Genomic DNA, 27,871 nt, shown 5'->3' with positions numbered 1-27,871 from the left:
GGTATGTGACTTGACAATTCTCCAGAGTCTAACTATATTATGAATTGTGATGAACAGATGAAAATTCACTCAGTGCTTGTTTAGGATTCCATATTGAGGTGTCTTGCATCTGAGAGAGAAGCAGACAATTCTACACCATCAGTACATTGACCGCATAGTTCCCCTCCCATTTTAATCCTCAATTTCTCCTTATAGATTCATGACTTCATATATATATACATGTATATATATATATATAATACATACATACACATACATATGTAAGTACATATACATGTGTATACACACACATGTATGTATATCAATAAGGTATATATGTATATAGTATTCTGTCATACCAGTCCTCTATTTCTCTATTTTTGCTGTAGCCTTGTTATCACTGCTTTTGAAGGTTCAGCTGAAATACAACAGATTTTGCTTCAGCCTTCTATTTTAACTCTTTTGAGTTTGTTTCAAGTGTTTTTTGTAAACATATTGTTGGATTCTACTTTCTAATCTATACCGCTATACTCTTCCATTTTATAGGTGAGTTCCCCCCCATTCCCTAATAAGGTAGCTTTACATCTGGCCAAAGCCAACTCCTTCATCCTTGATCCCTTCCCTTTTTATTCAAGCACTCCTTATTATATTCTCATATATTTTTAGAGTATATGTGGTTCCTTCCCTATTGTTTTTAAACATACCCATAGCTATTCCACCTTAAAAATCTTCACTAGTCCTGACTGTCCCCTCAAACTATTAGCTTGTATCTCTTCTATTCTCAGCCAGACTACTAAAACAAAAAAAACAACTGTCTACACTTATTACCTCTATTTACCAACTTTTTGTTACTGGTTTCTGACTTCCTCCACTTAACTTACCAGTGATCCAGCTGATAAATATGATGGTTTCTCCTCATTTGTCATCCTTCTTGACTACTCCGTTATGTTTGATACTACTGACCACTCTCTTCTCCTGCATCCTCTCTCCATTCTGGGTTTTAGTGACACTGTTCTCTCCTGATTCCCCACCTACCTGATTGTCCCCTACAATGGAGAATGGGAGGAAGACTGAGCTATAGGAAGTTTGGCCATAAATGTGAGGAGATAGGAAAAATATTACTAAAGGAATAAGTTAGGCTAAGGATTTTTCTTAAACCTGCAATCATTATAAAAACTTAAGCCTCTTGTCTTGGAAAAATGAAAGAGATTTAGAAAATCCTAAATGACACTAGCTCAGATGCTCAAAAACATTTGGTTTAATATAATGTTTAGCAGCTCTTACTGTATTGCTGGGATAATAAATGATCAATAAAACTATAATATTCCAAAAGGAAACAAGTCTTTCCAACTAATTCAAAGTTTTCAAAGAGAAAACAGTCTTTTATAGTTCCCAATTCCAATTTTTAAAATTCATATTTTCTTTATAATACCTACATCTGACAATATCCATTTTAAAACATAGGGAGCTGATGTACATAACTAAAAATAAAACTGAAATAAATACTAGATAATTGCATGAAGACTAGAGCATGTCATTATTTTTTGCTATTTGATGTTGCAGACTAGTCTAGGATAGAAACTGAAACACAAAACGTGCACTTACACAGAGTAGGGCCACTGTGACTGCCACAGTACAAATGTGGATGACCGGAGCAGCCCACGAAGAATACTTACATAAGGATCTACTATGCAAATGATTTCAAGTTTCAAAGAATCAGTGAATTTTAACATTTTAAGAATGCCAATCACAAAGCTTACAAACCAGAACATTGTACACAGTAACCAGATAGACTCAGTCCTTCACAGCAATGCAAAGACCTAATACATTCCCAATGGACTCTTTTTTTTTTTTTTTTTTATTTAGCTTTTAACATTCATTTTCACAAAATTTTGGGTTTCAAATTTTTCCCCTTTTCTCCCCTCCCCCCCCAAACGCCAAGCATTCTAATTGCCCCTATGACCAATCTGCTCTCTTTTCTATCATCCCTCTCTGCCCTTGTCTCCATCTTCTCTTTTGTCCTGTAGGGCCAGATAGCTTTCTATACCCCTTTACCTGTATTTCTTATTTCCTAGTGGTAAGAACATTACAGCTGATCCTAACACTTTGAGTTCCAACTTCTTTAGCTCCCTCCCTCTCCACCCCTTCCCTTTGGAAGGCAAGCAATTCAATATAGGCCAAATCTGTGTAGTTTTGCAAATGACTTCCATAATAGTTGTGTTGTATAGGACTAACTATATTTCCCTCCATCCTATCCTGTCCCCCATTACTTCTATTCTCTTTTGATCCTATCCCTCCCCATGAGTGTTGACCTCAAATTGCACTCTCCTCCCCATGCCCTCCCTTCTATCATCCCCCCCCACTCTGCTTATGCCCTTATCCTCCACTTTCCTGTATTGTAAGATAGGTTTTCATACCAAAATGAGTAGGCATTTTATTCTTTCCTTTAGTGGAATGTGATGAGAGTAGACTTCATGTTTTTCTCTCACCTCCCCTCTTTATCCCTCCACTAATGAGTCTTTTGCTTGCCTCTTTTATGAGAGATAATTTGCCCCATTCAATTCTCCCTTTCTCCTCCCAATATCTTTCTCTCTCACTGCTTGATTTCATTTTTTTTTAAGATATGATCCCATCCTCTTCAATTCACTCTGTGCACTCTGTCTCTATGTGTGTGTGCGTGTGTGCATGTGTGTGTGTGTAATCCCACCCAGTACCCAGATACTGAAATGTTTCAAGAGTTACAAATATTGTCTTTCCATGTAGGAATGTAAACAGTTCAACTTTAGTAAGTCCCTTATGACTTCTCTTTGCTGTTCACCTTTTCATGGTTCTCTTCATTCTTGTGTTTGGAAGTCAAATTTTCTTTTCAGCTCTGGTCTTTTCATCAAGAATGCTTGAAAATCCTCTATTTCATTGAAAGACCAATTTTTCCCCTGAAGTATTATACTCAGTTTTGCTGGGTAGGTGATTCTTGGTTTTAGTCCTAGTTCCTTTGACTTCTGGAATATCCTATTCCATGCCCTTCGATCCCTTAATGTAGAAGCTGCTAGATCTTGTGTTATCCTGACTGTATTTCCACAATACTTGAATTGTTTCTTTCTAGCTGCTTGCAATATTTTCTCTTTCACCTGGGAGTTCTGGAATTTGGCCACAATGTTCCTAGGAGTTTCTCTTTTTGGATCTCTTTCAGGCGGTGTTCTGTGGATTCCTTGAATATTTATTTTGCCCTCTGGTTCTAGAATCTCAGGGCAGTTTTCCTTGACAATTTCATGAAAGATGATGTCTAGGCTCTTTTTCTGATCATGGCTTTCAGGTAGGCCCACAATTTTTAAATTGTCTCTCCTGGCTCTATTTTCCAGGTCAGTTGTTTTTCCAATGAGATATTTCACATTATCTTCCATTTTTTCATTCTTTTGGTTTTGTTTTGTGATTTCTTGGTTTCTCATAAAGTCATTAGCCTCCATCTGTTCCATTCTAATTTTGAAAGAACTATTTTCTTCAGTGAGCTTTTGAATCTCCTTTTCCATTTGGCTAATTCTGCTTTTGAAAGCATTCTTCTCCTCATTGGCTTTTTGAACCTCTTTTGCCAATTGAGTTAGGCTAGTTTTCAAGGTGTTATTTTCTTCAACATTTTTTTGGGTCTCCTTTAGCAGGGAGCTGATTTGCTGTTCATGCTTTGACTTCATGTCTCTCATTTCTCTTCCCAGCTTTTCCTCCACCTCTCTAACTTGATTTTCAAAATTCTTTTTGAGCTCTTCCATGGCCTGTGCCCATTGAGTGGGCTGGGACACAGAAGCCTTGATTTCTGTGTCTTTGCCTGATGGTAAGCATTGCTCTTCCTCATCAGAAAGGAAGGGAGGAAATGCCTGTTCACCAAGAAAGTAACCTTCTATAGTCTTATTTCTTTTCCCTTTTCTGGGCATTTTCCCAGCCAGTGACTTGACCTCTGAATATTTTCCTCACACCCACCTCACCTCCTGATCCTCCCAGCCAGTGTTTGGGGTCTGAGATTCAAATGCTGCTTCCAGCCTCAGGGCTTTGGGCGGGGGCAGGGCTGCTATTCAGTGTGAGATTAAATTCAGATGCTCAGGTGAGGGCAGGGCTGCCTCTCAGGCTCAGTTCCCTCAGGGAGTTTATGCACAGACCTTCAACAATGGATCCAGGCTCCTGCCTGCTTGGAGAGCCCTGGTCTGCCGCTGCCCCTCAGCTTCTGTCTCCCGAGGGGGCCCGAGCCATGGGGGCACCCCACTCCCCCCTCGACCCACCAAAGGGACTCTCTCACAGACCCCCGTCACCTGTGGGTGGAGGTACTTGTGCGGCCGCTGGAGATCCCGTCCCTGAAGCTCGCTCGGATCTGTTCCTCTCGGTGCCTCGGCCACGGCAGGGCTGTACTCAGCTCCCAGTCCCGGCGCCCAGTCCGCAGCACGAAGGACCTTTTACGAGAGGTTTGCAGGTCTCTCCGGAACAGAAATCTCCCTCGCTCCAATGTTCTGTGGCCTCTGGGTGCAGAATTCGCCGTGAGTTACTTCTTTGTAGTTGTTCTATGGGTTGTGGGTCCCCAATGGACTCTTGAGGCAAAATGCCTTCCACATCCAGAAAAAGAACTATGGAACTGGATCACAGAATGAAGCAGACCATTTTCTCTCGTGTCATGTTTTGTTTTATGGTTTCTCCCATTCATTTTAATTCTTCTATGCAACATAACTAAGGTGAAAATGTATTTAACAGGAATGTACGTGTAGAACCTACATAAAACTGCACGCCATCTTGGGGAGGAAGTGGAGAGAGAGGGGAAAAAATCTAAGATATATGGAACTGATTGTAGAACACTGAAAATAAATAAAATAATTTTTTAAAAAAGAATGCCAGTCAGAAACAATGGGACCAGCACTTGAGAATCTGCAATTCCACATGTTAAATTCACAATAGACTTTGGCTAGCCTTTACTCCTCAACGCTTTATTCCTACTAAAACTATATCCAATGGTCTGGCACACAGTAGGCATATAAAGAATTCTCACTGAAATGACCGATTCCAGCAGACCTAACTGCTATCCACCTCTTTACAAACTTAATGGTTCCTGGATGCAAAAACAGATAATTTTTGGATATGGCAAATGCAGAAATTTGTTTTGCTCACTATGCATATTTGTTATATAAGAATTATAATGCATATTTGTTATAAGGGCTTTTTCTTTTCTTAATGGAGGGAAAAAATAGATTTTTGTTAATTGACAAAAAACTCACTTCAGTTTTTTAAAAAGTTTACTGATTAAATTGGATCTGCTATCCTGAAAGATTATACTTGATTTGGAAAGATGATGTAGGGTTGAAAGGCAGATAACAAGAGGGAAAAGGAATGTCAAGTGGAAAACTAGAACTGGCTAGAAAAGTTTACACATCTCTAAAACTGGGATATTAAGACCTGCCTTATACATCTCACAGAGGAGATATGGGAATGAAAAAAGATATTGTGTTTTTAAAAGTATTACTTAAGTGTGAGGTTTTAGTATAAGGTATTAAGAATTAAGAAACCATTTATATTCATTAAATCAATACTGAGTAAGTTAATTGTTTCTAAAGACCTCCTCCAGTGCCTCTTCTTGTTATGCCAGTAGGGCCTGAGTTCTGGCAGAGTCTACTAAAGACAGAGGCTTTGATTACAACCCCAATAACATGCTGTCTGTTTCCAAGTTTGAAGAGAAGAGAAATGGTTTGAGAGTGATAAATTTTTTTGAGAAAGGGAATGACATGGTCAAATCTATGTGATCTCAAAGATCATCTACCAAGAAAGCAGTTGCAATCTACATTGATAGAGAGAATGTTCATTCCAATGAAACCAGAGATATGTAAAGCATTGAAAAGGCATGAGTAATAAATATGCGCTTAATAACATGCAGAGAGCTTATTAGAGGATTGATAATAGAATCTTTATGACTAGTTAAAAACATGCACCTAATGAAAAAAACCACAAACAGGCATTCCTAGATATTAATAAGGTTTTCTCAGAGTGTAATGCTCAGAAAAGTTCATGACCATGAGTATAGTTAGGATACACAGGAGATAAGTGGCCTCTGCTTCAAAAAACTCGTTTCAGAAAATGAAAAGACAAAAAGCTCTAACCTTCTTTGCAAATTAACATCAACTTTATTCAAAATTAACAATCACATAATTTTAAAACAATTTTCCTGAAAGACTTGTACAAAAAGTAACCTTTACAAGTGCTATCAATTCTGAAAGTTCAGTCTATTATGCTAGTTGTATCATTCTGTTTGAAAAGGAGAATTCCAATAGTTCCACCATGTCTATTTAATTAAAAATAATTGAAAATGTTGCCTATTTGTCCTTCATGATAAACAATGCTATGCTACAACATGTCTTACAATTTTACTTAGCAAAATTTTAGTCACTTTGGTCAATCTTTCAATTTTTTTACAAATAAGTAACATGCATAGAAAATTCAAAAACAATAAACCTGTCTAACTACTTGTAGTAGTGACAAGGGAGTTGCATTTAGTTAAACCCAAATTAAAGAGAATTGAATTAAGGTTGATACAAAGAAAGATATGCTCTGGATTTGCTGTCCTCTGGATTTCGTGAAGCATCAGGTGAAGTGTAAAGAGTTCAAACAACTTCTTATTACTCCTGTAAGAAATATTTTTGCATTGAATCAATCATATGTACAATGTCCACAATGATAAAAGATAGATAAATAATAGCTAGTTAATAACACTAAAAATAGAAGAAAGAATTCCCTGAGAGTTTTAATGGACTGCAATCACAATAAGAATCAATAGCGCTATTCAGAAGTATAAAGGACTAATGCAATCTTAGCCTACATGTAGAAAAAAATAAAACCTAGAATTTTGAAGGCAATAAAATTCAGCTAAACTAAACCCTGATCTCTGAACCCTGATCATAGATCTACAGTACTAGATTCTGTTCTGGACACCACATTTTCGGATGGAACCTGACAAAATGTGGAGTTTGAGGCAGGAGATAAGAGAACATCCAGTAGACAGCAACCAAGATGAGGGACGTTAATACTGTACCATCAGTTGAATGAACTGGGCATATTTCATCTGAAGAAGAAAAGACAAATACAATAGATGTCTTGTTCTATTTGACCTCAGAGGACAGCCTAACATCAATGGGTAGAAGCTTCTGAGTCAAGACTGAGAACTGATATAAGGAAAAATTCTTAACATTTAAGAAGTGGAATAAGCTACCCTGGAAAGTAATAGGCTCCTCTTTACGAACGGTCTTTAAGTCAAGACTACATGGGCCACTCATTAAGGATAGTGTTAGAAGGAATTCCCATACAGGTACAGGGTGGGCTCTGAGCAGTCATTTCTAATTAAGACTCTTATTCTGAGGTATGTCCCTACTAAACAATTAAAGCTACAGAATTGATTACCATGTGTTATCTAACTTCTTACATCTAACTTAAATTCAAAGTTATCTAGTTGCTTTCAAGTATTCATCACTTCTCCCCTATTCCCATTTCCTACTAACCTCCCAGGTAATTTCATCTGCAATAAGAATTAGATTTTACATATTTCTGATTTTCTTGATATGGTACATTTATTTTATGTGAGAAACAGCAAATGACCTTATGTGTCCATCAATTTAGATATAAAAAGATTTAATTTGCATCTTTTCAGCTTCAAAAATTTACTAAAAGATTTGAGTATTACATTTGTCCCTGTCCTTTACTCAAATTTTGTTCAAGTTGTTTATCTCAGTTTGAAATAGGCATGAGTTCCAAAATATGGAATTTAACGGTAATGCATACAAAAGCCAAAATATTATAGATGAGAAAACTGAGGCACAGAGAGGTTGAGTAACATACTCAACGAACAGCTAGGAACAGCTAGTGAGACAAGTGAGATATGAACCCAGCTTCTGACTCCCCATCTAGTCCTTTTTCCCTTGTAGCAGAACACCTCCTATACACCAGAGGTGTCCAACTATAGCCCACTGGCCTCAAATAAACCAGATTAACTGAAATTAGGAAACGTTTAACAAAACAAAAGTAAAATACACAACACAGATAATGCTAATTTGTAGTTTTCTAAATCAATATGCAGATACCAGCAGAGATCAGTTTCTACTTGAGTTTGACATCACTGTTCTAATTTTATCCTCACTATTAATTAAGAAATGGTAAACAACTTAACCTTTCAAAATCTGTTTCTTCAACTGAAAAAATGGAAATGGTATGATGATATAATTGCCAAAGTATACTATCTATATTTTATGCACAGCACACTACAAATAGAAATATTATAAAGGGAGGCAACACATATAAAAATCAGATATCATACAAGGTAACATACATTATTTATAATTTGTTCTCACTGAGCTAAAACATGAATAAAACTTTATGCTATGGGATACTAAATTCCAGTGTTTCAAATTTCTATTTCTTTGTGACCCATCACTAAACTGACCCAAACACATGCACCTTCTGGCCCCAACAACTCTCAGAAGGACTCTGCAAAGTCACAGGTTTGTTGGCCTGCTTTGATAGTAAAGGAAGTACCCACTGTAACAAAGAATATGAAATTGAATATGAAAATATTTTCTTAAGAGCATTTCCAGGACCCAGGACTTAAAGCTATAAAGAACTTTAGAAAAGGAATCTAACACCCACCCATACTGCATAGGAAAAGACCAGGACACCCAAAAGGGGGAATTAACTTGCCCAGGGTAATATAGGCAATAAAAAAAATTATGGTTTCAAACACAGGTTCTTTGACTCCAAATTTAGAGCTATTTCCATTACATTTTACTGTCTCTATTGAAGCACTTTCTTGTGAGAAAACTAGTGAATAGGCTTAAGTCTGCCTAAGTTTATCCACCAAGGATGCTAAGAGGTATAAACAGAAAAACACTACAAGTGAACAAAATCTTTACTTGATTTTGGAGAGTTTCTGTAGTATGATGCTTAGTTTTTCCAGTATTGGCAGATCGAGTTTAGGGTGCCGGAGCAGCACAGAACAGGTACGAAAAAATAACACATTGCTACAGGCTTCTAGGAAAGGCTGCAAGAATCCTATAAAAAAAAACCGACACAAAATGAAATTGTGTTAATAGAGTAAAATAAGAAAAAACAGAAACTGCATGTTTAAAATTCTACAGCATAGGATCATGGGGCTTAGAGAAAGAAGAGTCAATGAAACTAACCTAGCTCAGCTTTTTTTAATTTTACAAATGAGGAAATTAAGGCCCAGAAAAGTAACCTGACCAAGTCAATTAAGTAATAAGTAGAAAAGGTGAAATTTGAACTTGTATTCAACGACTCTAAATCCAATGTGTTTGCCACTAAATCATGGGACTCTAAAATAATATCATTACATTTTAAATGAAAGCACCACGTGCCTTTCAATGAGTGATATAAAATCAAAATTTTCTGAGAGGGAAAAAGGACAAAAGCTCAGGTTTCAATTAAGCTAAGCCAATAAACTGAATTTTCTTTGTAAATGCTACAAAATTTCCTTAAGAATAAGTAAGAAAAAATAAGAATAAAAGAATTAGAGAAAACTTAGTAAGAAACTTCAATGACCTCACAATTTTTCCAAGTACTACTTACACAATAACTTATTACTGGTTGAACATCTCTTCTCTTTTTAAAAACCCAAAGTTCTTTTATTAAAAAACTGAACAACAAAGTCTCTAAAACTGTTTCTATCAGAAAAAAATATAAATTTAAACAAGCAGTATTTTAAGAGTAATACTGATATTTCCATGATAATAGTAAAAGCCTAAAGACTTTAGATTTATGTTTTTGAATGTTAAGTTTCTACACTTCAGCTTCCGATAAAATAAAAATGATACTCTGCTTGTTACCTGTTGCACAAGAAAGTCTCAAAACCATTCATTTCAAGACAGCATATACAGGGTACTATTTGAAACTGGACATTTTCCTCAACTAAGAGCATCATTTCCAGTCAAGCTGAAGAAAACCTAATAACTCAAGAAAACATATTAAAAAGCTATACAAATTGTGATGATAGAGATGAAGATAGAAAAATTGAGTCATATTTCCCTAGCATATTTAAAAATACAATCTTACGAATAAATATTTTGAAACAACTTCTTACCTAACTCAAACATCTTCAATTAGATGTTAATAAGATAACCATTACCTAGGCCAAGAGTAATCCTCACCTCCACCAAATGCATGTCCTTATCCCGGTGTGCAAATGAAGATGACTACACCTTCCATAGATAGATGTTTTTCCAAGCTCTGCCTCTTTCACCTTATCAAAACTGACCATGCCTCTCCTGGTGGCATCTACATTAATGAATGTCCATCAGTCAATCAAGATTGGCTGTTGACCACTTCAACTCCTGGATACTCTCTCTTCTCTGGATTTTCCTGACATAGCTGTCATGGTTCCATAACTACTTGACTAGCTCTTTTCAGTCTCCTTTGCTGGCTCATCATCTGTATTATACTCCCTAAATGTGGATGTTCCCCAAGATTCAGTCCTGGGCTCCTTTCTCTTCTCTCCCGACATCAGCAAACACAACATTGTTCATTTGTGTTTCAACTCTTCGTGACTCCAAGGACCATACTGTCTATGGGGTCCTCTTGGCAAGGATATTGGAGTATTTGCCATTTCCTCCTCCAATGAAATAAGGCAAACAGATGTCAAATAATTTGCTCAGGGCCACACAGCTAATAAGTGTGTGAGGCTGGATTTGAATCAATGTCTTACAGACTGAAGGCCTAATGCTCTATCTAGCCCTAACCTCTCCTCCAAACTTTAGTCCCACAATCCTAACATCCAATTAGACATATAAAAATTGAATGTCCTTAAAACACATGTATAAAAGTTGACCTCATTCCCTTTTCCCCCTAAACCCTCCCTTGTTCTAAACTTCCCAGCTTCTTGTCAAAGGCACAACCATCTATCTAGTATCTCAGATTTATATTCTTGTCAGTATTCTGGGCTCTTGATTTTCCTCACTCTTTGAGTCAGCTGCCAAATCTTGTCATTTCTACCTTCAGAAACATCTCTAGAGTCTAACCTCTTCTTTCCAGTCACAAAGCTATAACCTCAGTTCAGGCCCTCAACACTTCCCACCCCAGATTATTTCAAACGCCTCCTAATTGATGCCCCTACCTCAAATATCTCAATATTCTACTCCATTCTACATATAATTGCCAAAGTAATTTTACATAAGCCCAGATCTGACCACGTGAATCCCCTATTCAACCAACTCCACTAGTTTCAGATTGCCTCTGGGATAAAATATACTTTTTCCATTTAGATTTTAAAGCCCTCCACAAACTGGTCCCAAGCTATCTTTCCAGGTTCACTGGACATCTCCCCCCCGCCCTCCATCCAAGCCTCCTGTCTGTCTCCCAGCCTCTGTCCTAGCTGTCCCTCACACCCTTGAAGATGCACCTCAGGTACCAGCTCCAACTAGAAGCCTTTCCTGATCCCCTTAGTGTCCTCTCCCACACACACTACTTTAACTATCCAGCATGTAAGTTGATGTGTTTATTAACTTCTTACTTATGCAATATGTACTTCATTTCCTCCATTTGAATGTAAACCCATTATGAATTGAGATCATGCCATTCTTCGTACTTGTATCTTCAATGCCTGCAAGAATACCCAGCACAGAGAAGGCACTGTTTGATAGATATGAAATAATTTGAGGAAGGAGGGGACATTAACCAGTGGGGAGAATCAGGAAGGGTTTCCAGTAGAAGACACATCAGTAAGTCAATAAACATTTCTGAAGTATCTATTATATCTCCAGGCACTGTGCTAACTGCAAGCGATACAAAGGAAGGCCAAAAACAATCCCTGCTCTTGGGGAGCTCACAATTCAATGGGGGGTGTACGTACAAACAAGCTATATACAGGATAAAACAAGAATAATCAATAGGCATTAGGAGGGGTTAGGAAAGGCTTCCTGTGGAAGGTGAAATTTTGGGGGGGACTTGAAGAAAGCCATGATGCCAAGAAGAAAAAGGAGAGAACTCCATACAGAGGGGTACAGCCATCAAAAATGCCCAGAGTTGAGAAATAGTATCTTTTTTGAGGAATAACAGGAAGACAGTGTCACAGTGGAGGTATAAGGTATAACACTGGAGAACACAGGGTGAATGCTATGAAAGACTCTGAATGCCAAACAGAGGATTTTAAATTTGATCCCAGAGTTAGCAGGGAGCCAGCAGAGTTAACCAAGTAGGTGGTGACATGATCAGATCTGCACTTTAGTACAATCACTTTTACAGATAAGTAGAGGATGGGTTGGAATAGGGAGAACTGATGGGCAAATCAATCAGCTGTCTACTGAAACAGTTCAGGCATCAGGTACAATGTGAGACAGTGCGGGTGAGGGTGGGGAAAATGACAAACATTTAACAGTTTTTCTGGAGTATCTGGTTGATTTTATAAATCTTAGTTTTACAGCAGGAGATGAAAACACTGTGCAAATTCAAGTGCTATATAAACACTATTATTAGTTGATCTTATTAATTGCAAAAAAATCAGAAAATATTCATTCTGGAATAGAATTTGAATTGATAACTGACTATTTCAGGATCAACTAAGCAAATGTAAAAGAAATCTGCAATGTTTACACTCACTACACGCATTCATAAGACACTAATTTATTAATAACCAGTTCTGTTAAATATCTTATAAAAAGTGCTATTGTCCAAGGTCACACTTTTGAAATTTATTGACAAATATATATTCAGTTCCTAATCTCCTTATCAGTCAATGGAATTGATCAGCTTGAGGTCAGAAATGCCTCCTCACAGTTCTTTTTATTAAGTCAGAAAGAATTATCCAAATAATTTGGGCAATATTTCTTGTGAAAAAACACATTACAAAGGTTCTCCTCCACATCATTTTAAGTGATTTTTCTAAGATTGAAGCAAGAGACAAATATAGTAAACTGCCTGATATACACTAGCCCAGACCATAGATTAATTATAAGGACTTAATTAGTATTATGTCAAACACATAATACTAATTTTTTAAAAATTCAGTTGGCTATATCAATTCTTCCTAATCTTCAAAAATTAAATCAAACTTTAACCAGAAAACTAGGACTCTAGCTAGAAAACACCTGCCACTTTTCAAAGCCTTTTTCTAACAAATACACAAGTCAGAGACAAACAAGGTCTCAAGAGTACCCGAAAACTAACAATTTTGATCTGTTTCTAAAGGATCAAAGTGGCAATTCCCAAGGAAGCAGTATATGTTAAGAGCCAAAGTAAAATGAATTTTCAACCTGACAAGAGGAGATTCATAGTTTTTAAGAAAATAAAATGGTTTTCCATCATATCTGAAATCATCAATAATCAGTCAATAAACATTTATTAAGTACCTACTATGTGCCAGATACTGTTTAGCACTGGAAATACAAAGAAAGGCCAAAAATAGTCCTGTTTCCAAGGAGGATGGCAATTCAATGGACAGAACATACAAATAACTAGGCATAAACAAGCTATATACAGAATAAATTGGAAATAATGAACAGAATTAAGATCGACTGGGAAAGGCATCCTATGAAAGTGAGATTTTAACTGGGACTTGAAGGATTCCAGGAGGCCAAGATAAAAAAGGAGAAAATTCCATGCATGGGGAACAGCTGGCAAAAATGCCTCAAGTCAAAAAATGAACAATCTTGTTTAAGAATGCATGGGAGTGGGGGGGGGGGGGGAGGGGTCTGTGGGGGCAGTGTAAGGGAAAGGAAACAGTACTGGTTATAAAGGGCTTTAAAAACCAAATAGAAGTTTTTAAATCTGATCCTGGAGGCCTCAGGGAGCCAGTAGAGTTTAATGAGTAGGAGGAGATAACTTGATCAGACCTGCCCTTTAAAAAGATCACTATGATTGCTGAGTATAAGATACCTAGAGTAGGAACAAAATTGGGGCAAGGAGACCAACCAGAAGGTTATTGTAAAAGACTAGGCATGAAGAAATTGGGGGTGGTGGAGTGGTGGTAGTATCAGAGACTTAGGAGATAAGGGGAACAACCTAGGTTATAAACCTGGAGGACTGGGAGGATAACAGAGCACTCAACAGTAGTACAAAAGTTAGGAAGAGGGAGCTTGGACAAAAATTGTTGAGTTCTGTGTTAAGTTTTCAGATTTCTAATGGAATTTAAGAAAGGTTAAGGTTAGATATGAAGATACAAGTCTCATTAGCATAGACATGATAACTGAACAACTTGGTGATAACATCACCAAGTGAAAGAGTATAGGGGAAGAAGAGGGCCTAAGACAGAACCCTGTGGGACACTCATAGTTAGCAGCAATGACCTAGATGAAGATCCAACAAAAAAAGGCTGATAAGGAGTTGTCAGAGTAATGCTATAAAAACCTACGGCAAAGAGTGTATCAAGGAGGTGATCAACAATGACAAAAGCTACAGAGAGGTCAAAAAAGATAAGGGTTAAAAAAAGGTCTTTAGATTTGGTAATTAAGAGATCATTAATAACTTTGGAGAAGCATTTTCCAATAAATGATGACAACGGAAACTAGAATGTAGAGTTAAGAAAAGAGAAGAAAGAAAGTAGAAGCATCCATTGCAGATGGCCTTCTCAAAGGGTTTAGCCACAAAAGGTAGGAGATATGTGGGAATAAAGCTAGTGGAGATGGATGAATCAAACAAAGAGGTTTTGAAGAAAGAAGAGGCATGGGAATATTTGTAGGCAGTAAGGAAGCAGCCAATAAATGAGAAGAGATTGAAGAAAAATGAAAGTGGTGATGAAAGAGGCAGTCTGTTTGGAGAAAATAAGATGGAATGGGATCACTTGTGCATGGTGAGGGATCAGCCTTAGAAAAGAGAAAAGTCACCTCTTCATATGAAATGGAAGTAAAAGAGAAGGGTAATGAGGGGAAGAGAGTGAACTCTTGGTTAACAGCCTCAATTTGTTCAATAAGATATAAGAAAAGGTTCTCACCTAAGAGGGTGAGGAAAGGGGAGCCATTTTCAGTTTCCTGATCTCTAGGATGAGTTGAAATGAAGCTGAATTATCTTAGGAAACCTAAGAAAAAGAAAGGATGGTACTATACATTTCTACATAAACACTTACTGAATAAGTACTATATGAAAGGAACTGTGTGAGGGGAATACAAAAAAAGTAAAAGACAGCTCATCTATCAGTGAGCTGGCCTCCATGATCTTTCCTTCCTTGAAAGTCTTAATCATTTTGTTTATACTGCTAGCTAGGTACATATGATGCTTCACTGCCTTAGTGACATATGGATAGATTCAGAGTTGTAAAGGACACATCAGTCCAACAAGTAAGAAAATCAAAGATTATAGAGGTTAAGCTGACTTGTCCAAGATGACATAAATAGTAAACTGCAGATCCAAGATACAAACTCAACTGCCATGGCTCTAGATTCAGCCTCTGTCCCCTGCAGGACATTGTTTTCTGAATTTTACATGTATATATCATTTCTCTATAAACTCCCTGATAGTTATGTCCTATTTTCTTTTTATTTCAGAATTATAAAATTCATAGGAATTGTACAGAATTCATAGAAATCACAAAATACAAAGATTCAAAGAATCTCAGAGTTGGAAAATACTACTAATTAGTTATTTATTCTTCTCAAACTATGATTCCCATCTATAAGTTCAAATGAAGACCTATAGTGACGAGGGCCTCACCACATAAGGTAAGACAGCTTCTCTATTTTCATAGAACTTGAATTGTTAAAAAAAAGTTTTCCCTTATCAAAGAACCCCAGAATTTCAGCGTTAAAAGGTCACTAAGTACAACTCAGATCTGGAAAAGAATTTCTTTTGCAACATTCTCCAACAAGTGGTCATGTAACCTTTCTTTAAGACCTCCAATGAGGTAGAACCCACAATCTCTTGAAGAAGCGCATTCTTTTGAATAATTTGTCAGGAAGTTTTCCCCAGATTTGCTTCTTTAAGCAAAACCAATTACTTTGTTAATACTCTTTATCACATGTTAAAAACAATTTGACATTCATGTCACTCATAGCCCTCTTTCAAAGTTCTCTGGATATTAATTCTGAAGGTCAAAAAATATTTCTCTGCATTTGGCAAGACGTATGTAGCAAATGATGCCCCCACGTGAAAATTTTTTCATTCAACTGAATATAATATTCACATATAGATATACAGAAACATTTAATTATATTTAATTTGCAATTATCCACAACACAGAGGTAATTATAAGTATTTAATACGTTATTATGTGCCTTCTGATGAAATTCTTGGAAACTAAAATTTAACCTAAAAATTTGTAATTAATGGTCTAGTCTTAAGACAAAACATCTAAAGAAATCTAACCAAAGTAAAATCAAAATGGATTAATGAAGACTTACTATATGTATCAGCATTCTATCTCTGTAAAAACACAACCTCAGAGCACAGAATAATAGACTTTTAGCACTGAAAAGTTCTTAGAGATCTCTTAGTAAAATCTTCTTATTTTATAGATAAAGAGACTGAGGCACAGATCAGTTAAACAACCATCACACGGTCAAACAGCTTGTTAGGGAGCCAAGGTACTAACTCCTATAAAGTCCAGTGCTTTTTCCATCATCTGAGAATTGCATCTACTTTGAAGATCTATTTTTTAAAAAGTTAAAAAATTTTAACAACACACTGAACTAGTCATGGTCATATATGGCTACTCTTAAGAAAACATCATTCAAGAGTGAAAATTATACATTTTTTAAAATTCAATTTTATTTTCAGGACCACATAACTCTCCTCCTTCCATCTTTCCTCTCTACCTCCTACCCCCTCTTACAAACATATATATAGTCAAGCAAAGCTAATTCCTACACAGATTATGTCCAAAAAACAAAACACTCACCTCTCATTTTGCCTCAGTTTTCAGCCCATCACCCTCTCTAATGTGAGGTGAGGGGCATGTTAAACCATGATATATATTTACTTTTAAATATCTGTGAGGAGACAGCCTTCTACAAAAAGAGATTCAACTCTGGAAACTACATCCCAGCCCAATCCTACCTGTGGTTTTAGTTTTTTTCTGTTCTCTGCTATCATTACTACTATCATCAATTCTCTTCCTACTCTCACTGAATATGTCCTCTTCCTTCCCCTTACTTAGCATGCCTGAGGTCAGAAAGAATTTTTCAAAAGTCCTTTATTGTGGAAAGGGGGTTTACAAAAAGCCTCACATATTCACAGAGCACAGAAATTTTAGTTACATCCAAGTCTCTTATTCCTAGTGCTGATTTCATAACTAGCTGTCACCCAGCCATAGGGCTACTCTGCTAAAGGCTTCATACATGATCATACATGAACTAGAAAAATGTTTTTTCTAGTCCACACCTAGCACTCTCTTTGCCCTTCCTCAATTCAATTCAATTCATTTGCATGTCATGGCATCACCTCCCTGATACCACGGTTGTCTTTGAGAATGACAGACAAACAACAAACAGCGGCATTCTCTCTATCTTCCCACCAACTTACACAGTCAGCTTGTTCAGAAGCCTCTAGAACAATATATTTTAGCAAGGCTTTACTCATAAACAGTATTAGAGGGGTTATTTTTTCATGAGACCAATGTAGCACAATATAATATAATTTGTTATAACTGTCAAGAAGATAGAGAAGGGAGAAGGGCAGGATTATAATTTACTTCTCCATTCAGAGGGGGTTTTTTTTGAGGCTCTACAATGTCCAGAGCATTATAATCAGTTCTGCCATGTTCTTAAATACAGTGCAACTAGAAATTATTTAAATATTCCAGCCATTAAGAATTTTATTAATCAAACAAGCATTGCTCTTCAGGGCCTATGGGATGACAACAATGTAAACTATTTAACTCTTATTTTGTTTCCATTTTCTTTTTCAAAAGGAATGATCTTTAGATCAACAAAAGTGTTAGTATGTAACAGAAAGCCAATATAAAGTGAGCAGGTTGTCAAACAGCATCTAGTTGCCCTCAATAAGTCCACCAGTCGTAGACAACTTGATCTCAGAGTACTGAAAACGATGAGTCACTATCATCACTTTCTAAAAGACTTGGTAGAAGAAGAGGTTAAGATCCTACAAAGTACACACCAGAAATCTTACTTTCTATTACTAGCAAAATTCTAGAACAAATTATTAAGGAGATAATATGCAAATAGCCAAAAAACAACGTGTAGATTACTAAAAGTTAGCAAAGCTTTATCAAGAGCTAACTAAAAATATTCATGGTGAAATGTTCTAAATGATAATGCCTTATAAAATTAATGAATGTGAAGATTTCAGCCAGGACACACTGAAATGTAGAGAATTCAAACTCAGATAAAACACTACAGATAATGAAATACCCTGTACAGTGTCCCACAGCAACTATTTCTCTTTTCAAGTTCCCAGATACCTGCCATCCCCATTTCCTATGCTTGTATGACATGACTTAGACAACTACTACCATGGGCAGCTAGGTGGCAAAGTGAATAGAGTGCCAGTCCTGGAATCAGGAAGATCTGAGTTTAAATGAAGCCTCAGGCAGTTGTGCAATCCTGGGCAAGTCACTTAATCCTGTTTGCTCAGTTTCCTCATCTGCAAAATGAGCTGGAAAAAGAAATGGCAAACCACTCCAACAGCTTTGCCAAGAAAACTCCAAAATGGTGTCATAAAGAGTTGGACACAACTGAAAACAACTAAACAATAAGAAAAACAAAGTAATGAGAATGAAACGATGAGAATAATGTTATTAAAAATAATAAAACCAAATATATACATTAACTTGTAAAGGAAAAAAAAAGAATCATCATACCCAGCCCAGGGTATGAAGAAGAAGTGATGGAATCTTAAAGTAGTTAAGTCATGGTATGGAAAAAGAGTGAAATAAAGTGGCCCCAGGGTAACTGGGAAGGTTAGTTCAGCACAGTCCAGAGCCTTGATATATGCAATGGGAGAAGAAAGCCTACATCTGAGCCAGGAAAAGGGCCCTAGGGAGAGATCAGCCCTGAATAACACTGAAGTTCTATGGAAGGTTAGTCTGGGAACTGCTATAGTAGCCCCAGAGTCCAGGAGCCAGGCTGAAGGGTCTCAGGCAGGACTGAAGGAACAGGGCTGAAGCAACACAGTAAGAAGAAACACCATGGAGATAACCCAGACTTAGCAACCCTAGACCAGGAGCAACGGAAAAGGCCCCTCAAGCAAATTCTAACAAAGAGGGCAGGCCAGGATCCCTGTGATAACAGAGAACCTACATAGATCCCATGGCCTGAGCAGCCCTGGAGACCCTTGATGGTAGAGTCTAGTCTTCAGCACTGCACTCAGGACCACACAAGGCCTGTCACTCAATTCAAGAGGGCCTGAGCAAGGCATGACCCAAGCATAAGCCTTCACTGCCCAACCTATACACTAAATCTGCTGAGATGGACAAACCAAGGAAAACATCAAACACTATGAGGAAATACCTTAGATTGGGAGATGCCCAAGGATAAACCCCAAGGAAGAGAGTGACCTCAAAACAATTCAATTAAAATTTGAAGAAAAATATGTCCTGGCCACGAGGGCTACAAGATGATCTGGAAAAAATGGAATAAGAGATTTAAAACACAATACTATAGAAGGAAGAAATGTAAGGAAAACTGACATCTTAGAACAGATGTCAGAAAACCTCATCCAAGAAACGAATGCCTTGAAAATCAAAATTAGACAAAAAGAAAATGACTGAATGAGACACTGACACATAAATAAAATGACCCAACTGAACAAAAATGTAATGAAAACATTAAAAACAAATTACATGGAAAATAGGTCACTTAAGGAGAGATAACCTAAGAATTATCAGACTATCTGAAATCACAACCAAAAAAAAGTGTGTATACACACACACACACACACACACACACACACACACACACACACACAGAACCAGAAAAAAAGAATGCAAATACCAAGGAGCCAGTCGTCTCAATACAAGATTTACAAACAACTATGATAAAAGAATGGAGAGTTTGGAATACAATATCCCAGAAGACAAAGGCAATAGGATTATAACCATTTTTACAACCAAGAATAACTTAGTCATACTGGGTATAATTCTAAAGAGGAAAAAAAAAAAAAGAATCTTTAATGAAATAGAGGCTTCCAAGCATTACTGACCAGGATGGTGAAAAGATAAAAAAACATGACATATGAGAATCACCTGAAGGGACTGTGAATATTTAAATTGGAGAAAATAAGAGTTAGAGGTGATGTAATAGTTTCCTTCACATATCTGAAAGGCTTTCACGTAGAAGAGAGATTAGGTTTGTTATGCTTGGACAGAAGTTAATAGTAGGAACAATAAGTATAAGCTGTAGAACAACAGATTTAGGCTTGAGATTTTTATACAATTCTCAAGAATTTGAATGCCACCAAGTGTTCTTTAACCTGGGATTCATGAATATTTTGATAACTATATATATTTTATCAAAAAACACTACTGAGAATGGTTCCATCATCAGACTGCCGAAGTAGTCCATGACACAGAGGTGGTTAAAAGCCCTTGAATTAGACCTTCCCAAAAAAGAAACAGGTTCTCATAGGAAATGGTGGGCTTCCCCTCACTGGAGATCATCAATCAAAGGCTAGATGACCACTAGAAGGAGATGTTGTGGCAGATGGGCCAGCCATGAGGCACGCTGAAGATGAGAGGCACTTGGGGGGCACAGTGGATACAGCACTGAACTTGGTGTCAAGAGCCCTAAATTCAAATCCTGCCTCAAACACCAATTCCCTGTGTCACTCTGGGCAAGTCATTCCATGTCTCTGAGTTCATTTTCCTCATCTGTTTTCCTCATTATATTTCCTCATGTAAAAGGGGATAATAATAGCCCCTACTTCACAGGGTTATTGTAAGGATCAAATGAGATAACAAATGTAAAGCCTTTTACAAACCTTATAGTGCTATATAAATGTTTACTATTATTATCAGGCACAGATCAGACCAAGTAGTCTCTGAGGTCTTTTCCAACTCTTAAGATTCTATGCCTCTTTAAAAAAAAAATATGAAGCAAAACTATCTTAATAATATCTTAATATTATTACACAGTCATTCTGATCAAAAAGGTAATTTATACTTAAAAGTTTTCCCATGTTCAAAATTTTGCCAAAATATATTTATCAATAATTAACCTCTCAGGGTCTGTTTTCAGTCTCTGTCAACTTGATAGAGAAGCTCCTCCAAACTATTTTATAGTGATAGGCACACAGCCCAAAGAGGTCACTGCCAAAAAAGAAAAAAAGGTTTCATACATACTAAAACATTTATAGCAGCACTTTTCACAGAAGCAAAGAAGTGGAAACAAAGTAGATGCCCACTGATTAGGGAGTGGCTAAACAAACCGTGGTACGTAAATATAATGAAATTTACTTTGCTTTAAGAAATTACGAATAAAATGAATACCAAAAGCATGGAAGGACCTACATGAACTAACACAAAGTAAAGTGAGCAAGGTCAGGGAGACAATACACACAATGACCACAACGATGTTAATAAAAAGAACCATCACCACAAAACAGTAAAAACTAAATGTTGTCAAGTTATAAAGAAAAGCTTGCTCCTAAAGAAGAGATAAGAAAAGAGATCTCCCCCAACTCCTTTGCAGAAGTTTGTACACACAGGTTTAAATGTTATATAAGGTGTCAGATTTTTTTTTTTCCTGTGTGAATTGGTTTTGCTGAATTTTTTGATTGTCATAAAGGATGGATTCTTCTCAAGGAAGGGAAGGAGTAAATGAAGAAATTTAGGCAATGTTAAAAAAGGTATGAATAAAAACCTATTTTTTTAAAAAAAATGAAGTTATCCAGAGAAATAGAATTCTACTTTTTTTTATTAATTCATAATTCTGGAGTTGACTTCAAAAAGTTTCAAATTCCAAGTCATAAGATTGAGCCATAATAAATACTTATAAGATCTAACTCAGGCTAAAATAGAAGGGGACTCTACAGAAGATGATTTTCATCTTTGCATTTTAATTATACACCCCCAACACAGGCATCACTAAAACAAAAATCTAAACATTTGATTGAACCTTGCTTGCCTTGCATTTAAGTCTAAAAGTTCATTTCCATAACCACTAATTTTCTACTTTTTAAAATGGTTGATAATGCGTACCTTTGTCTTAGTACATATCTTAAGCTGCATTTAACTCAGTTAAAAATACTTATCTGTTATTAAGAGATTTTCTATTAATACATTAGTCAGTCATCCTTTTCAAGAAATGAGTGCTGAAATGAAGTTTACAAAGGCAGTCAAGATAAAAGACAACTAGAAAAGGCTTTCCTTTTAAATATGTGAGCTGGATTCTTTATCCTGTATGCTACAAATCTTTTGAACTTCTGAGTTCATAATTTTGTTGAAAAAATCAATTTCATTCCACATTTAAAAGGGAGAAAACAATACCTACCAACAGTATTTATTAAACTAAAGTCTGGAGAAGGGGGGAGGGTTCAAGTAACAAATATTTTAAAAATTAGTCTAACTTTCCCTCAACACTTCTCATGAACAATTAAAAAAAAAACAACTTGAAAAATAAATCCCTCATTACCTATCTACATAGTCCAGCAAAACAAATTCTCACAATAGCCATTCTGAAAATGTACCTTAAGTTCATTGACCTTCTGACAGTACATAAGTGTAGTTTCATCTTCACATTTTGAGACTCATGTTTTTTCATTATGCTGATCAGAGTTCTAAATCCATTAAAAGTTGTTCTTCTCTACAACCTAAAATTTTCATCTTTAATTTTTCAAATATAGCTTCCAAAGTTTGTGTTCAAAAGAGAGATTAACCTTTCCACCTTTTTTTGTTACATAATTCAGTAGTGAATGCCCACACCTATCGGCAGTTCTTGACTTAATAGTGACTTATTAGTTTATACTAGACTTTACCAGGAAAAAAATTATACCATAGTATGTGACACATTATTACACAGTAGAAAGAGCTCATGAACTAATACAAAAACTGACAGGAAAATGTATTTTACCTACATAGAACCAATCTAGAAGCTGAATCTAGAAAATATTTAATGGTTCTTTACTATCTCTAATTTTATGCAAACATTACTATGCTTCTATAACATCCTTGATAAATGTTCATCAAGCTTTACCTTGAAAGTCTCAAAAATCACTTTTTAAGAAAGGTGCTCAATTGAATTTCTTGACAAAATTACCTAGGGAATATCTTGGTATTTCAATGTATTAAGCAAGAATGAGGTTATCTACAAAATGGATTGAAATGCAATGCTGCCACTCAAATGTTAAATAACATCTTACCTAAAAGCATAAAAGTTTCTAGGTCCTAATACTAACAGCATACTTAAATAATAACACAAACTTGAATCCTTCTTAAGCTAATTATGACATGAACAAAAGTATGCTCTGAACAAAGTAAATCATTCTGGTTTATATACAGCTAAACCCAAATTAACAAGCAACAGCTATCAACAACAGATCTGAAAAGAAAAAGAAAACAACACACAACAAATCATGAAGTGATTTCTTTACTGCAATACTCAACTGTCCAATTCAGTGTACAAAACAAAATAATCAGAAATTTTTAATGGAAAAAAATATTCTCTGTGCACTATGCAGACAAGTTAACATCACTAGATGGCTCATCACATTCTAGAAAATGAGTTTAAATACCTTTTAAATAGCAATACTTATCCTTTACTGATTCCTGAGAAGTGAAAATAACTGTTGAATGGGATGACACTGAAAGATTCCTTCAGTTTTATCCTATATTTAAAAACATTTATCCCATATTATTTGAAAAACAATTAAGTAAGAAATGAACTTTAAGTTTAAAATAAAGATAATTAGAGCTGCCAAAAAGTGGAATGAGGGGGCGGAGCCGAGGAGGCAGAGCCAAGATGGCAGAGTAGAAAGATGGACCTGTAGAAGCTCCCCCACATAACCCATAAAATACCTGTAAGAAATGACTCCAAACAAATTCTAGAGTAGTTGAAGCCACAAAACAACAGAATGAAAGAGATTTCCAGCCCAAGACAACCTGGAAGGCTGACAGAAAAGGTCTATCGCATCGAGTGTAGAGTGGCGCACAGCCCAGCATGGGCCAAGCAGCGTGGCAGGAACAGGACCCAGAACAGGCTTCAGGCTGCCACCAGCAGCAGCAGTTCCCAGACTGCTCAACCTATAAACACAAAAGACAGCTTCAAAGGTCAATGAGAAAGCCCCTTCACCCAGGAGAAAGGAATGTGGTCCGGACTGCCAGCAGCAGTCACTGTAGTGGAAGCCTCCATTTATGGAGCCCTCCATCTAAAGCCCCTAGGGGAATTGAGCTGCTGATCTGAATCTCAGCCATGAGTGGCAGCCCTGGAAACACTCTGCCTAAAGCCGCTGGGGGAATTGAGCAGCTGACCTGAATCTCAACCCTGAACCCAGCCCTGGGGTGAGGAGGAGGGCTTGTGTGGTAGAGCTGGAGGTGGTTGTGGAGAGGCAATTCTACTCACAGATTCTGGCAGTAAAGTTTTTGGTTGCTCGCATCCCTTGGTTGTGCCACCGTGAAGGAACTAAGAACTTATAGGTCCCCAGAGCATACCCTCCTCTTGACAAAGGACTCAAAAGTCAAGTAACTGGCTGGGAAAATGCCCAAAAAAGGGAAAAGAAATAAGACTACAGAATGTTACTTCCTTGGTGAACAGGTATTTTCTTCCATCCTTTTGGATGAGGAAGAACAATACATACAGTCAGAGGAAGTCAAGGCTTCTGCATCTAAAACCTCCAAAATAAATACGCAATGGTCTCAGGCCATAAGGAGCTCAAAAAGGATTTTGAAAATCAAGTAAGAGAGGTGGAGGAAAAATTGGGAAGAGAAATGAAAGCAATGCAAGAAAATCATGAAAAGCAAGTCAACAGTTTGCTAAAGGAGACCCAAAAAAATGCTGAAGAAAATAACACTTTTAAAAATAGGTTAACTCAACTGGCAAAAGAGATCTAAAAAGCTAATGAGGAGAAAAATGCTTTAAAAAGCAAAATGAGCCAAATGGAAAAGCCAGTTCAAAAGTTCACTTAAGAAAATAGTTCTTTAAAAATTAGAATGGAGCAGATGGAAACTAATGACTTCATGACAAACCAAGAAATTACAAAGGGAAACCAAAAGAATGAAAAAAATAGAAGAAAATGTGAAATATCTCACTAGAAAAACAACTGACCTGGAAAATGGATCCAAGAGAGACAATTTAAAAATTATGGGACTACCTGAAAACCATGATCAAAAAAAGAGCCTAGACATCATCTTTCATGAAATTACCAAGGAAAAGTGCCCTGCTATTCTAGAACCAAAGGGGAAAACTGAAAGAATCCACCAATCACCTCCTGAAAGAGATCCAAAAAGAAAAACTCTTAAGAATATTGTAGCCAAATTCCAGAGTTCCCAGGTCAAGCAGAAAATATTGCAAGTAGCTAGGAAGAAACAATTCAAGTATTATAGAAACACAATCAGGATAACACAAGATCTAGCAGCTTCTACATTAAGGGAACAGTGGGCTTAGAATGATATTCCAGAAGTCAAAGGAACTAGGATTAAAACCAAGAATCACTTACCCAGCAAAACTGAGGGGGAAAAAATTTTCATTCAATGAAATAGAGGACTTCCAAGCATTCTTGATGAAAAGACCAGAACTGAATAGAAAATTTTACTTTCAAACACAAGAATCAAGAGAAGTATGAAAAGGTAAACAGGAAAGAGCAATCATAAGGGACTTTCTAAAGTTGAATTGTTTACATTCCTACATGGAAAGATAATATTTGTAACTCTTGAGACTTTTCTCAGTATTTGGGTAGTTGGAGGGATTACACACACACACACACACATGCACGCACGCACGCGCACACACACACACACACACACACATATATAGACAGGGAGCACAGAGTGAGTTGAATAAGAAGGGATACCTAAAAAAATAAAATTAAGGGGTGAGAGAAGAATATATTGGGAGGAGAAAGGGAGAAATGGAATGGGACAAATTATCTCTCATAAAAGAGGCAAGCAAAAGCTTTTTCAATGGAGAAGAAAAGGGAGGAGGTGAGAGGGAAAAAGTGAAGCTTACTCTCTTCACATTTGGCTTAGGGAGGGAATAACATGCTCACTCAATTTGGTATGAAAATCTATCTTACACTATAGGAAAGAAGGGGACAAGTGGGATGGGGGGGATGATAGAAGGGAGGGCACATGGGAGGAGGGAGTAATTAGAAGTAAACACTTTTGGGGAGGGACAAGGTCAAATGAGAGAATAGAATAAATGGGGGGCAGGATAGGATGGAGGGAAATATAGTTAGTATTACACAGCAGAACTATTATGGAAGTCATTTGCAAAACTACACATATATAGCCTATATTGAACTGCTTGCCTTGAGTTAGCAGTTTACTAAAGGAGAACCAAAAAAAATGCCGAGGAAAATAACAGCTGTAAAAAGAGGCTAACTCAATTGGAAAAAGAGGTCCAAAAAGCCAACGAGGAGAAAGAGGTTTTAAAGAGCAGAATTACCCAAATGGAGGAGAAGGTTCAAAAGCTCACTGAACAAAATAATTCGTTGAAAGAGAGAATTGAGTTCAGGGAAATGAATGACTATGAGTTAAACCAAGAAGTTAGTAAACAAAACCAAAAATTTGAAAAAACAGAAGATAATGTGAAACAACTCATTGGAAAAACAAGTGACCTGGAAAATAGATCCAGGAGAAATAATTTAAAAATCATTGGACTACCTGAAAGCCATAATCAAAAAAAGAGTCTAGACATTATCTTCCATGAAATTATCAAGGAAAACTGCCCTGATGTTATAGAATCAGAGGGCAAAATGGATATTGAAAGAATTCACTGATCACCTCCTGAAAGAAACCTGAACAGAGAAACTCCTAGGAATATTGTGGCCAAATTTCAGAGTTCTCAGATCAAGGAGAAAATACTGCAAGCATCTAGAAAGAAACAATTTGAGTACTGTGGAAATACAATCAGGATAACACAGGATCTGGCAGCTTCAACATTACATGAATGAAGGGCTTGGAGTAGGATATTTCAGAAGTCAAAGGAACTGGGATTGAAACCAAGAATCCCCCTACCTAGCAAATCTGAATATAATACTTCAAGGGAAAAAAAATGGCCATTCAGTGATATAGATGACTTTCAAGAATTCATGTTGAGGAAAAGACCAGATCTGTATTCAAAAATTCGACTTCCCAAGACAAAAATCAAGAGAAGTATGAAAAGGTAAGCAGAAGAGAAAAATCATAAAAGACTCTCTAAAGCTGAACTGTTTACATTACTACATGGAAAGAAAATATTTTTAACTCTTGAATCTTTTCTCAGTATTTGGGTAGTTGGAGAGATTGTACATACACACATACACACACACACACACACAGATAGAGAGTACAGGATATGTTATATCAAAAGAGATGATATCCACACACAAAAAAATAAAATAAAAATTAAGGGGTGAAGGAGGAAAATTCTGGGAAGAGAAAGGGAGTAATGGAACGGGGCAGACTATAACTCATAAAAGAGATAAGAAAAATCTTATTCAAAGGAGGAGATAAGGGAGAAGGGGAAAGGGAGAAAAAATAAAGCTACTCTTCCCACATGTGGCTGAAGGAGGGAATAACATGCTCACTAAATCTGATATGAAAATTTATATCACACCACAGGAAAGGAGGAGAGGAGGTAACAAGTGGAGAGAGGAGAATGTTAGAAGGGAGGGCAAATGGGAGAAGGGAGTCACTAGAAATAAACACTTTTGAGAATGGACAAGGTCAATTGTAGGGGGAAAAATAAGGGGGAATAGGGTAGGACAGAGGGCAATATAATTAGTATTACACAACATAATTATCATGGAAGTCTTTTGCAAAAGAACACATATATAGTCTGTATTGAATTCCTTCCCT

General features: G+C 36.7%; 1 protein-coding gene across 8 annotated transcripts in view; it reads right to left on the bottom strand.

Annotated features, from left to right (window-relative positions):
- CCDC138 (coiled-coil domain containing 138) overlaps positions 1 to 27,871 on the bottom strand; it is a 97,024-nt gene that overhangs the window by 11,964 nt on the left and 57,189 nt on the right. For 5 of the 8 annotated variants that reach the window (XM_072621829.1, XM_072621822.1, XM_072621823.1 and 2 more), the window contains 2 exons: positions 8,898 to 9,036; positions 6,103 to 6,623 (listed from right to left, as the gene is read on the bottom strand). The exons of 1 other annotated variant lie outside the window; for it this stretch is intronic. In XM_072621829.1, the coding sequence (XP_072477930.1) occupies positions 6,458 to 6,623; positions 8,898 to 9,036 (305 nt within the window). In that variant the 3' untranslated portion in view covers positions 6,103 to 6,457. Of the gene's footprint in view, positions 1 to 6,102; positions 6,624 to 8,897; positions 9,037 to 23,893; positions 24,119 to 27,871 lie in introns of those variants that run through there. 2 more of the 8 variants (XR_011969850.1, XM_072621824.1) reach the window with 2 other exon arrangements.

This window comes from Notamacropus eugenii, chromosome 6 (genome assembly GCF_028372415.1).
Source record: "Notamacropus eugenii isolate mMacEug1 chromosome 6, mMacEug1.pri_v2, whole genome shotgun sequence".
In the NCBI taxonomy this organism is placed as follows: Eukaryota; Metazoa; Chordata; class Mammalia; order Diprotodontia; family Macropodidae; genus Notamacropus; species Notamacropus eugenii.
The sequence above is the reverse complement of the archived record's forward strand: the minus strand, read 5'-3'. Positions and strand labels throughout refer to the sequence as shown.